This window comes from Chiloscyllium plagiosum, unplaced genomic scaffold, assembly GCF_037043375.1.
Source record: "Chiloscyllium plagiosum isolate Xiang-an unplaced genomic scaffold, Cpla_swu_hap1 HiC_scaffold_9, whole genome shotgun sequence".
In the NCBI taxonomy this organism is placed as follows: domain Eukaryota; kingdom Metazoa; phylum Chordata; class Chondrichthyes; order Orectolobiformes; family Hemiscylliidae; genus Chiloscyllium; species Chiloscyllium plagiosum.
The window spans coordinates 90281477-90294881 of NW_028270147.1; the positions used below are offsets into that span (position 1 = coordinate 90281477).

Sequence of the window (13405 nt, forward strand, 5' to 3'; positions counted from 1 at the left end):
ACAAAAGGTTAAGTCATATGATATGAGTCAACAGAGTTGAGGTAGTTTATCGATGTTGACAGAGAACTGGCTTATGGGCAGGGAACAGCAAGTGAGAATAACGGTTCTTTTTCAGGATGGCAACCTGTAACCAGTAGGGTTCCACTGGAATCAGTGCTGGGACCGCAACTATTTACAATACAGTATATATTAATGACTCAGAGGAAGAAAGCGAACATACAGTAGCCATATTTGCAGTTGACACTAAAATAGGTGGGAAGGCAGGTTGTGAAAGAGATACAAACAGTTTACAGAGATATTAATAGGTTAATTAAGTGGGCAGAAAGCTGTCAAATGGAGTATAACATGAGAAAATGCAAATTGGACACTAATCAGGCTGCCCTATGGCACCAGGCACCCACAGCAATAACAGAACCATAGGTCCAGAACCTGAAGCAGCTTAACACCCAGCTAGCTGAATAGCCTTCTAATAGTGGCACTGACAAGTATCAAAGCACATCTGCACTCAGAATAGACAACAGGCATAACAAGTGCATCACAGAACACCTTGCAACGTGATCAGAAAGAATCGCTTGTGACTATTATCAACATAACTCTTTTACTGAGTGGAGAATGATGTGTCAGTTCACTAAAGGCACAGTAGGCAGCAAAAACTAAAGGCAGTTTACGCTGCTATACCGTAAAGGGCTTGCTACAGCCCTCATGCACAAATATCTCCAGTAATGATCACTGTGTTCATATCTCCTTGTATCCACAATCCACAGGCAGCAAGTTTGAACTCGTAGAAAACGTAAAGAATGCAGCATTCTCATTTGACCTTTGAAAAGGTCGACTGGCCTTTCTCTTCCATCACGTTTTCACAAGCATTTCCACCATCTGGTTTTGAGCAGCACTGAGACTCAGAAAGTTAGTTACCTCTTAATCAGTCCAAAGAAGGACGTACTGCTATCGAATCCAGCTAGTATAGAGCTTAAACACTAAAGTACACATGGTGAGACAATGACCAGCAGTATGCTCTACACAGGATCATCCAGGGCTTGTCCTCAGGAGCTAAAGATTGATACTCCAAAAGCACCTGATGCAAAGAAAATCTGGGAGAAAGTTTAGAGGTACTTTTTTTTTTAAAAAGGTTTGCTACACTATAAATGCTGCCTTCCTTTAAGGTAATGGTTTAGTCACGGAAATATTGGAGATAGTAGATACTAAACCATTACTTTAAAGGAAGGCAGCATTTATAGTGTAGTAAACTTTTCAAAAAAAAAATGCCATACAAGCTGGATTCGATATCTTCTTTGGATTTCTATTGGATTGGTAAGGTTGGAAATTATGTGATCCTTTGAATGGTAGGGCAAGCTTGAGGGGATAAACGTTCTATGTTTGCTCCTATTGCTTATGCTCTTATAAAACCGAATGTAAAAACATCTAAACAGAAACTCTGGAAGTATCCAGCAGATCAGACAGCAGTAATGAAGAGAAACACAAGTTAACATTTCAGGTGTTAGAGTCATGTCATGAATCCATCTATGTTATCCAGATAACAAATTATTCACAATGTACAACATTATTAACTGCCTATCTTTGGTACCTGCAGTTACTGACAATTACGGATGCAAACGTAGTGTTACACTGACCGTTTTGCACACTATCCTAGGCAAATCTGAAATGTTTTGAAGCATTACCCAAATAGGGACAAGGGTCAACCATTCCTCAGGGGACGAAAACAAAACTAGTTTAATGCTTGCCATAAAGAACATTAGTGAATCAGATGTTTTTTAGGAAAGGAAATTTTCCATCTTTACCTAGTCTGACCTACATGTGACTCCAGCCTCCTAGCAATGTGGTTGACTTCTAATTGCACTGTGGGTAACTAGGGATGGACAACAAATCCTGGTGCGGCCAGCGACACCTATATCCCATGAACAAATAAATTTAAAAATAAATGGACAAAATGTACACTGTGACAGGAAAGACCCATCAATATAGTTGACCAGTTTATTCTAGTCCTTCTCAATGAAGGCAAACAGCTCATAGCCACACACACAAAAATATACGCACGCACACACACACACCTTTCAAGTCTTCACGAGCTAAGCAAGTAGAGTTTAGCAATCCTCATGTAACTCCACTGCCTCACCTCTAATCCGAAATTATGAATGGCAGCCTTTACCAAACATTCCTGCCTTTAGTCTCATCCTAAATTTCAACATTTATATAGTTCTTCTTTTCAACTCGTTCACGGGATGTAGGTGACTTGCTAGGACATTTCAGAGCGCATTTAAGAGTTTACCTCATTGCCAAGACTTTGATTTGATTTGATTTATTGTAGTCACATGTACCCAAGTACAGTGAAAAGCTTCATTTTGTGAGCAGTACAGGCAGACCATAGCAAACAAGGACATCCAGATCATAGGTGCTTAGACAGAGTGAGGCAGACAAGAGGGGCCACACAGGAGGTGCGCAAAGCAAGATCAACATTAACAAGATCAACATTATTTGAATATAGGGAGTCCATTCATCAGTCTAATAACAGCAGGGAAGAAGCTGCTCTTGAACCTGTTGGTGTTCAAACTTCTCTCTCTTCTGCTAATCGGAAGAGGTTGTAGGAGAGCATTACTAGGGTGGGAAGGGTCTTTGATGATGTTGGCAGCCTTCCTGTGGCAATGAGAAGTGTAAATGGAATCCATGGATGGGTGGCTGGTTTCCATGATGGTCTAAGCTGTGCACACCACCTTCTTTGATATAAGTTCTTGTTTAAAAATTGTACTGGTCTTTAGAGTAAGTGTTAGAGTCATGTCATGAATCCATATATGTTATCCAGATAACAAATTATTCACAATGTACAACATTATTAACTGCCTATCTTTGGTACCTGCAGTTACTGACAATTACGGATGTAAACGTAGTGTTACACTGACCGTTTTTTGCACACTACAGAGCAGCTGCTGTAGCAGGCCTTTGTACACCTGTCTATGATGCATCTGTAAAAGTTGGTGAGGATCCTTACGGATATGCCAAATTTCCTGAGCCGCCTGAGGAAGAAGAGGTGTTGTGCCTTCTTGACGGTCATGTCTACGTGAAAAGTCTAGGTTATCAGTTATCCTCGCTCCTAGGAACTTTACGCTCTCACCATCTCAACCTCAGCTCCGTTGATGTACATGAGGTTGTATACTCCTTTCTTCCTGAAGTCAATAATCAGTTCTGTTGTTTTTCTGAAATTGTGAGAGAGGTTGTTATCCTTGCACCATGACACCAAGCCCTCTATTTCCTTTCTGTATTCTAGAACATGGAACAATACAGCGCAGAACAGGCCCTTCGGCCCTCTATGTTGCGCTGACCTGTGAACTATTCTAAGCTGGTCCCCCTACACTATCCCAAAATCATCCATGTGCTTATCTAAGGATTGTTTAAATCTCCCTAATCTCGCTGAGTTGACTACATTAGCAGGTAGGGCATTCCAGGCCCTTACCACAGTCTGCGTAAAGAACTTTCCTCTGACATCTGTCTTAAATCTATCACCCCTCAATTTGTGGTTATGCCCCCTCATACAAGCTGACGTCATCATCCTCAGAAAAAGTATTTCACTGTCTACCCTATCTAATCCTCTGATCATCTTGTACGTCTCTATCAAATCCCGCCTTAGCCCTCTTCTTTCCAATGAGAAAAGACCCAAGTCTCTCAGCCTTTCCTCATAAGACCTTCCCTCCAGACCAGGCAACATCCTGGTAAATCTCCTCTGCACCTTTTCCAATGCTTCCACATCCTTTCTGTAATGGGGCGACCAGAACTGTACACAATATTCCAAGTGTGGCCGCACCAGCATTTTGTATAGTTGCAGCATGATATTTCAGTTCCGGAACTCAATCCCTCTACCTCACACCGTATGCCTTCTTCACAGCACTATCCACCTGGGTAGCAACTTTCAGGGAACTATGCACGTGGACTCCAAGATCCCTCTGCACATCCACACTACCAAGAGTCTTTCCATTGACCCAGTACTCTGCCTTCCTGTTATTCTTCCCGAAGTGCATCACTGCACATTTAGCTGCATTGAACTCCATTTGCCACCTCTCAGCCCAATTCTACAGTTTATCCAAGTCTCCCTGCAACCTGTAACATTCTTCCAAACTGTCCACTACTCCACCGACTTTAGTGTCGTCTGCAAATTTACTAATCCATCCACCTACGCCTGCATCTAAGCCATTTATAAAAATGACAAACAGCAGTGGTCCCAAAACAGATCCTTGTGGCACACCAGGCTGAATATTTTCCATCAACCACCACTCGCCGCCTTCTTCCAGAAAGTCAGTTTCTCATTCAAACTGCTAAATCACCCTCAATTCCATGCCTCTGTATTTTCTCCATCAGCCTACCATATGGAATCTTATCAAAGGCTTTACTGAAGTCCATGTATACCACGTCAACTGCCCTACCCTCATCTACATGCTTGGTCACCTTCTCAAAAAACTCAATGAGGTTTGTGAGACATGACCTACCCTTGATGAAACCATGTTGACTATCTGAAATCAAATTCTGACTTATTGTTGTTTGATATCTGTCCTACCACAGTGATGGTGTCAGCAAACTTGTAGATGGCGTTCATTCGGAATTTGGTGACACAGTCGTTGGTGTACAGGGAGTAGAGTAGGGGGCTGACAACACATCCTGGGGTGGGGTCTCCAATGTTGAGGGTTATCATAGAGGAGGTGCAGTTGACTATCTTCACTGATTACAGTCTGTGGGTCAGGAAGCTGAGGATCCAGATGCAGAAGGCAGAGCCAAGATTTAGGTCTCTCAGTTTTGAGACCAGTCTAGAGGAGATAATGGTGTTGAAGGTGATGCTGTAATCAATGAATAGGAGTCTGACCTAGATGTACTCCGTGCCTAGATGTTCCAGGGATGTGTGCAGGGCTAGGAAAATGGTGTTCACTGTGGACCTGTTATATCGGAAGGTAAATTGCAGGGGATCGAGGCAGGCTGGCTCTCAATGACCAGCCTCTCAACGTTACTTCATGATTATGGAGGTTAGAGCCACTGGGCAGTAGTCATTAAGGCACATTGCATGTGCTTTCTTCAGTACAGGAATGATGGTGGTCTTCTTGAAGCAGGTGGGATTTCAACTTGTAGGAGGGAGAGGTTGAAGATGTCAATGAATACCTCCACCAGCTGGCATGCACAGGATCTAAGTGCATGGCCGAGACTCCGTTTGAGTCCATCATTTTCCTTGGATGGACTCTCAGGAAGACCGATCTGACACCTGCAGCGGTGATGGAGGGAACAGGTGCATCTGGGGCTGTTGGGGCAGGTGACACTGTGCCGCTGGCATTCTGCTGGAACTGAGCATAGAAAGCATTTGGCATGTTAGGGAGGGATATGACTTTGTCTGCTATCTTGCTCTGCTGCATTTTGTATCCCGTTATGTTGTGTAGGTCTTGTCACAGGTGGTGGGTGCCCGTATGGTTGGTTTGGGCCTCTAACTTGGTCTCTGACAGCTTTGCAGAGGTCATATCTGGATTTTCTGTACAGGTCTAGGCCGTCTGTCTTGAATGCTGCAAGCTTGGTCTTCAGTAGACAGTGGATTTCCTGGTCCATCCAAGGTTTCTGTTGGGGAACACCCAGATTGACTTCTTTGGTATGCAGTCATCTATATATTGGCTAATGAATTCTGTGATAGTGGTGGCATACTAGTCTAGATGTACAGCTGAGAACTTGCATATGGCCCAATCCATCAATTCCAAGCAGTCCCGGAGAAGCTCTTCCAATTGAGTCACATGGAGGTCAGGAGTCTGGAGTCCTGGAGGTCTGAAGTCACAAAGAGGTAAGACCAGGTAAAGGTGACAAACTGACCTCCCTAAAGAATATTAGTGAACCAGATGGGGTTTCATAACAATAATCACTAATTAGACTAGTTTTTTAATTTGAGATTTTTTCCTCAATTCAAATTTGCTATGGTGACAACCGAAGTTTTATCCCAAGAGAATCAGCCTTGGGTTCTGGGCAAGATGAAAAACACACCCTCCAGCTTATCTAATTTGAACAAACATTGAAGCCAGACATGGGTATACAGGAAGGAACCATTTTTCAGGAAAGAGTCTTTGGGTAGAAAGAAAAGAATTATGGATTCATAACAGAAGAACTGGGAGGCTTGGCCCTCTTCTTCTTAATGCTCAATAAATAGCACCCAGTGGTGAAACAAATTAGAGAAATGTGTTCATAGAGAACAAGGATATCTGCAAATGTTGTCACAAGTTATCAAAAAAAAAGCCATGATTACAAGTTAAAACCTACCACCTCAAAGACTCAAAAGGTTCTTCCAACTGCCTATTCTTGATTTTTTGTCTGACTCACTATTCCCTTTTTAACTGTTATACCACTACGTTTTATATGTTTGATGTTGCATTTTATTACTTTTCTTGGGGTTACTAAATAATAAAATTTCTCTTTCTTTCACTCAATGAAATCTTTTAATTGAACACAAAAAAATGCTGGAGATCACAGTGCATCATGTCAGTTCTGATGAAGAGTCATCTAGACTCAAAACACCAGCTCGTGTTTTTCTCCAGATACTGCCTGACCCACTGTGATCTCCAACACTTTTTTGTTTTCGGTACAGATGCTAGCATCTGCAGTAATTTGTTCCTAAACTTTTAATTGGTTCCTTAATTTTAATTAGTACCATGTTTAAAATATATAAAATCTTCATTGTGACCATCCTAGAGAGAGTTATAAAGAGGGAAACTAATTCATCCCTCTAAACCTGGTTGCAACAAAATTGGGAGATTGACCAATACATTCCAAGAGACTACAGGAAGAATTGGAGCAGAGAAAAATAAATAATTCCTACAAAAGATTTTTTTTAAATATGCAAAAAGATTTTCTTGAATCTACAATATGCTGGTGCTAAGCAGTCTACATTTGATATTAATGATTTCATAGAACAAGACAAGATATCTGAGCAAAAACTAAGAAAAAACACTTTGAATAGCTGAAAGAAGGAGCTAAGCACTTCAAGGTGGAAGCCTATGTGAAAGCCAGCAAAACAGAAATTGCAAACCAGGTGGCAAAATATTTACAGCTGAAACCAATCAGTCAGAATCTCACTGTGCCAGGGACCCAGGTAAAATTCCAGCCTTGGGGTGACTGTCTGTATGGAGTTTGCACGTTGTCCCAATGTCGGCGTGGGTTTCCTCCGAATCCTCTGGTTTCCTCGCACAGTCCAAAGACATGCAGGTTGAGTGGGTTAGCTATGGGAAATGCAGGGTTACAGGGATAGGGTAGCAGGGTAGGTCTGGGGGTATACTCTGCAGAGGGTTGGTGTAGACTTGATTTGCTGAATGTCCTGCTACTATACTGTAGGTATTCTATGATTCCACCTATGTTTAAAATTGGAACAACTGGAATTCCAACAAAGATGAAAGAGAATTCTCGGCAAGAAAAAGGGAGAGAATTGCTAAATCTGGACAGCGAGGGAAAAAGGGAAAGGGAGTCTGAAGTGCAATAACTTGAACTGAGAGGGGAAGATCCTAATTAACTCAGCTCTGGTGAGGGAATCACACCCAACTCAGAATTAAGGGCGGGGGTATTCAATTCATCCGTTTAATCCCCAAGTTTGATGAGGAAAAGACAGATGCATTTTTTTCTCCTTCAAGTGGTTAGCACAATTAAAGAGGCCTATCCAACAATGAACACTGCTGTTTCAGAGCAAGTTCAGGAAACGTATGTCCTATTACTCAAGGAGACTAAACGATCTGAGTCTAGGGGCTATATTAAGTACAAACACAAAAACAAGGGGGCTATATTAGGTACAAATCATTGTCAGAAGTGTGCTGATAAAGGATCCATATCCTCAGAAAATGGACTGAGCAGACATAAAACCATAACGCACTGAGGCAGGATTAGGCCATTTGGCCCGGTGAGTCTACACCAAAATCTAATGAGATCTTGGCTGATCTGATAACTCTACTTCACTGCCTTTCTCCCATAACCCTCGATTCCCTGACTGGTTAAAAATCTGGGCAGCACGATGGCTCAGTGGTTGGCAAGAACAAGTTGGACCAAAGGGTCTGCTTATGTGCTGCTCCTATCACTGTATAAGGAGGGAGGTAAATAGCTTGGAGACAAGCTGAAGAAAAAAAATAAAGTTAGGAAGACAAAGTAGAGCAGTCCTGACTGTTCAAAGGTCAGAAGTCACACAACACTAGGTTATAGTCCAATCAGTTTATTTGAAATCACAAGCTTTTGGAGTGCTGCTCCTTCATCAGATGAAGTGCAGAGAGGCACAGAATTTATAGGTAGAGAGATCAAAAGATCATACGATTGGTGTGAGTGCACTGTTGACAGGTTGAATAATAAGTTTCTTCCGATGACTAAAAGTGTCAGATGATATAAGTGTCAATAGCTGAATGACAAGTGAAGGGGTGACTTATTATCTAATTAATTGAGGCAGAGAGGTAATTTTAAAATTAAAAATGTGCTGGAGACAAACCGAATAGATGGAATAACATGAAAGGTATAAGAGGTGCATGTTGAGGGTCTAACCAAAGTAACAACTAATCCAAACTGTACAAAGTAATTAAAATAGAGAGATCATAATAAGTTATCAAGGCGATTGTGTCTAAACAGGACAGTAATGGAGATTCTACAGATACAGAACATTATGGTGGGATTACATGTAGCACGACATGAACCCAAAATCACGGTTGAGGTCATCTTCATTGGTACTGAACTTAGCTCTAGATTTCTGCTCAGCGATTCTGCATTGTTGTGTATGTCGACGGCACTTATCCGAAGATCAGAGGCTGAATTTCTTGACCGCTGAAGTGTTCCCGACTGGGAGGGAACACTCCTGTACAGTTTTGGATTACTTGTTACTTTGGTTAGACCATCAGCATGCGACTCTTCCAGCTATCATGTTACTCCAGCCACTTGGTTTATCTCCAGCACAACTTCATTTTCATTTTGCTGTCATTATCTCTCTGCCTCAGTTAATTGGATTTTGGTCATCTATCCACTTGTTATTCAGCTGTTGACACTTTATTCACACCATCTGACACTTTTGATCCCCTGCAGAGACTTATTATTACTCACCCCACTCACATCATTTGTATGACCTTTTGAATTCTCTGTTATAAATTCTGCCTATGTGCCTTGCTGCATCCACCTGACAGAGGGCCAGTGCTCAGAAAGGTGTGATTTCAAGTAAATCGATTGAACTATAACTTTGGGTCATATGACTCCAGCTCCTCAGCTGCTGCCTGACCCGCAGTGCTTTTCCATCACCACTCTAAACTTGACTTCTGGATCTTGATCACTCCAGTCTAACACTGGCACCTCCACATGATGTGAAAAGAAGGGATCTGAGTGGGAGCTCAGTGGGAAACCAACCTAAATACTTCCATCAAGGAACCATGGGGAGGTAAAGAATAATTGTTCATTTTGGCACCCCACAGCATCTCAGGCTGCAAAAACTGTATGTGCATTATTAAACAAAAACCAGAAACTGCTGGAGTAACTCAGCAGATCTGACAGCTGGATGTCTGTTCTCTTGAAAAAAAAAGGTTAATGTATGACCTAATAACAATTTTCAAAGTTATGAAAAGCTTTGAGAGGGTAACTATAGAGAGAGTGTTTTCACTTGTGCAGAAGAGCAAAGTGTAGCCTGGTCGCAACAGGGAGTATCTTAAATTAGCATATAGGCATTTAAGGGCAGGCTAGATTGAATATGAGGAGGAGTGGGTGTGGAATTATCCTGATCGAATTAATTGAGGATAGGAGGAAGCTCCAGTGAGACACTAGACTGAGCAGTTCAAAGAAGAGTCATCCTGGACTCCAAAGTTAATTCTGTTTCTCTCTCCACAGAGGCTGACAGACCTGTTGAGTTTCTCCAGCACTTTCAGATTTTATTTCAGATTTCCAGCATTGGCAGGATTTTGCTTTTCTTTTTAACCAGAGTGGCCGGTGTGGCCTGAATGCTGTTTACTCCGTATAAATGACAGAATTATTACACGACAGCAAGAGGTGTTGGGCCAACCTCACACACAATGCCACTTTCCTGTACTCCTCCTTAACCCTGCGCATTATTTCATTCCCCTTCCAATACCTCCAAGTGACCTGCCTCAGCAAGCTGCCTGAGCCCTTTGCTGTCCGAGATGTCGATTTTCCTGCTCCTCGGATGCTGCCTGACCTGCTGTGCTTTTCCAGCACCACTCTAATCTTGACTCTAATCTGCAGTCCTCACTTTCGCCTTGCCTCAGCAAGCTTGCAGACAGTACATTCCAGGCCTCAAATATGCTTTGTGTAAAATATGTCTGTCCTCATTCTCTGGACAAGTTGAGCTTTTTCTAAAAAAAAATTACTGTGTATTTAATCAGGGAGCATGCTATGCACGGTTAACCTGGATCCTTTAATCTCCCGTCTCTCCACCTGAAGGCGTCGGTAGAAGTCTATGCTGCTTTATTCTGCCCATGGGCTCCTGTTTAGCGTGGGGTCCTCCGGACTGGGATGGGGTAGTGCGGACAGGGGTGGGGGAAGAGATGGGGTCAGTGATTGCTGTGTGATCTGAGCGCCAAGCGGCTGTGGGAAAACCGCAACAGCAACAGAAACACACAAAAGCGCTGCTTCAAAAGATTTCTTTCTTCCAGGGGAAATGTTTAGCTAATCGTTTCAGCTAATGATGCCCAATTTTGATTTTTTTTTAATAAGGAGCCAAAAGATTTGGAGGTGGGAGGGGGGGGGAAGAGAGAAAAAAGTCTTCCTGCTTTTGAGTGCTTGCGGCTCTGCCCTTGTTAGATCAGAATAGTCTCTCTCTCACACACACACACACACATATACACACAGAATTCCCCTCCCCTCCCGCAGTAATCGCTTCTCCCCTCGGGGTTGGCAGCTCTCAAGCGCCGGCCAGAGACAAAACAAATCCCACGTGATGTACCAGAGCATTAACACGGCCCCGAACCAGGGCCAGATGAAAGGCTTCAGTTTGAGGCAAAGTTAATGTGCCTCTCCTTCAGTCTAGACAAGCAAGACAGAGGGGACTGCGAACTGCCCTCGCCAGGCTTTTCACTGCTTCCACACACCAACCCCACCCCCTTTCCATCTCGATGTTGAGAGAGAAATAGAAAAAAAAAAGACTGGGTCACATAGTCTTTCTCATACACAAAAAAAATCCCCGTTTCATTCATTTCACCCAACAAATGAATCTACCGAATTCAACTCTGCATCTTGTCGTTTACAGGAAGCATTCACTCCAATATCTTATGTCACGTTTTCAACTTAAATTTCCACTTTGGGTATCCAAAAAAGCTCCGATTTCTCTTATCAGTGACAATGTCAGGAATGGGGGGGGGGGGAGGTTAAAGAAACTTTGATTTAACGTCTGCAGTAATTTCCTTTTGTCAATGTGTGTGTGAGAGAGTGTGTGTGTGAGTGGAGAGAGAAATATTAGGATCAACAAAGTTTTAAAATGAAAACCTATATTAACAGACTGTGTAGCGTGAAAAACATGTAAAATCCGGCTGGTTCAGCTTAACTGGGCAGTCAAAGTTGGTACAGCCAGTTGTGCCTGCCTAAGCGCACACAAAACACATCCACAACTCTGGTCTTAAATGGACAGTCCAATTTACATATTCTCCAAAGCGTTTTAAAACAGCTCTTCAAAGAAAAATTCCCTCACAAATCTGGAAAATGCAAAACAATCAAGGCCACTTATTTAACAAAAAAAAACATTTTTTAAAGCCAGCTGACTTGCAAGTCATTTGTGATTACATGTCTAAACGTATTTACAAAACAAAGCAGCGAGACACAGCAACAGAAAGAAAGCAAATGTTTGCTTCCCCATCTCCCACACGTGTGAGATGGTCTCGCATCACATCAGCCCTTTTTGCTTTCTGCTGTCCCCTCTTTTAAAAAAAAACACAGGCAGCTTGCTCAAGTTGCAAGTCGTGGTTGCGACCAGAAAGCCGAAAGAGGGAGGGGGGGGGCGGGAAATCACCAAAGCTGGCGGGGTGGGTGTGCAAGAGAGGAAGGTAAACTTACCGGATAGCCGTGTGCCTCGGTCCGCCACAGAAGGAGCAGCACAGAATAGGTGAAAAACGCAGCAGACCTGTTGCAGAGAGTCCAGTGCCTGGCAGCCATTCTTCAGCAGAGCTACAGGAGGAACGCATCAAGGGAGAGAGCCTGGTGAAACCTGGTTGGAGAGCAATTAATGACTTTACAACCTGTGGGTGCAGGCGAGGGGAGCAGATCGCTCCATTTTCCCTGATTGACAAGCTAGACTGGAGGGGGGGTGTGTGCGCGCAAGACCCCAGCCAGAAAGCAAACCCATTTCTTCCCCTCCCGGAGTTTTGCGTCTGTGTGCGGGTTACTGCAAAGGTCTTTTATTTTTTTTTACATTTCTTCCACAACCGTCTCCCCCCCACTCCCCCGGACCACCCACGCCAAAAGAGACACAAAAGGAAGAGGACAAACTGTAAGGGGAGGGGGTGCAGTCGACCAGAACAAGTACCCAGCTTCACCGATCCACGGCAGGGGCTGCAAACTCAGGAAGTCACCAGGGGCTGGGACCTGCAGCCACCTCCAAACCAGCCTGCCTTTGAAGCTGGCGCGGCAGGTTCAAAGAGGAAATGTGTCTTCTTTCGTGCCAGACGTGAAGGAGAATAGACAGGATCCTCTCTTTTGTTTTCTTCCCGTGCATGGAAACAACAATCTGGTCATTCAAAGCTAGCAGAATGGAGTGTCTCTTTAAATAGTTCCCCCCCCCCCCCCCCCCACTTCATGCCTACCCACCTCACTATAACACTTCAGTAATTTTCTTCGAACTGAGAAATACTGCATGTGAAGCCCTGGGTTATAAAAAATGTGAAAAATGGTTCCTGTCTGTAAATGGTTGGGGGAAACAGTGTTGTGGTGCAGTCAATTGGGAAAGGGGGCCTCATTTTCTGGGTATATAATGAAAACCTATTTTCTCATATGTATTGGAAAAGGGAGTGAACTTGCAGCTCGGTTTGTGAGTGAGGACACACACACACACACACACACACACGTGTCATCTGCACATTGAAGCTCAATGACGTTCAAAGGACCAAAGAAACTGTGGTTGAACAGTTTCCCATCTGCAAGACTGTCCCCATGCCTGACATGACTTGGAGGTGCTGGTGTTGGACTGGGGTGGACAAAGTTAAAAATCGCTCAACATCAGGTTATTGTCCTATAACTTGGTGTTGTATGATTTTTGACCCATGCCCGTGGGTAATTTACAGGAGGCGAAGTGCATTATGGAGAAGGGATCGTTGATGACACAGCCCTTTTTGGCTCCAGTCTTCATTAAGATGATGTTTGGGGTGATTCTGTTCAGAATTATAGTTTGCGTGTCATTTATGGATTAAGCAGAAAACTGTGACAAATTTCTGCG

The 13405-nt window shown here is 43.3% G+C and overlaps 1 protein-coding gene across 3 annotated transcripts in view; it reads right to left on the reverse strand.

Moving 5' to 3' along the window:
- LOC122554649 (ADAMTS-like protein 2) overlaps positions 1-12246 on the reverse strand; it is a 122952-nt gene extending 110706 nt beyond the window's left edge. For all 3 annotated transcript variants that reach the window (XM_087990286.1, XM_043700011.2, XM_087990285.1), the window contains exon 1: positions 12031-12246. In XM_087990286.1, the coding sequence (XP_087846412.1) occupies positions 12031-12158 (128 nt within the window). In that variant the 5' untranslated portion in view covers positions 12159-12246. The remainder of the gene's footprint in view (positions 1-12030) is intronic.
- Positions 12247-13405: the final 1159 nt, after the last annotated feature.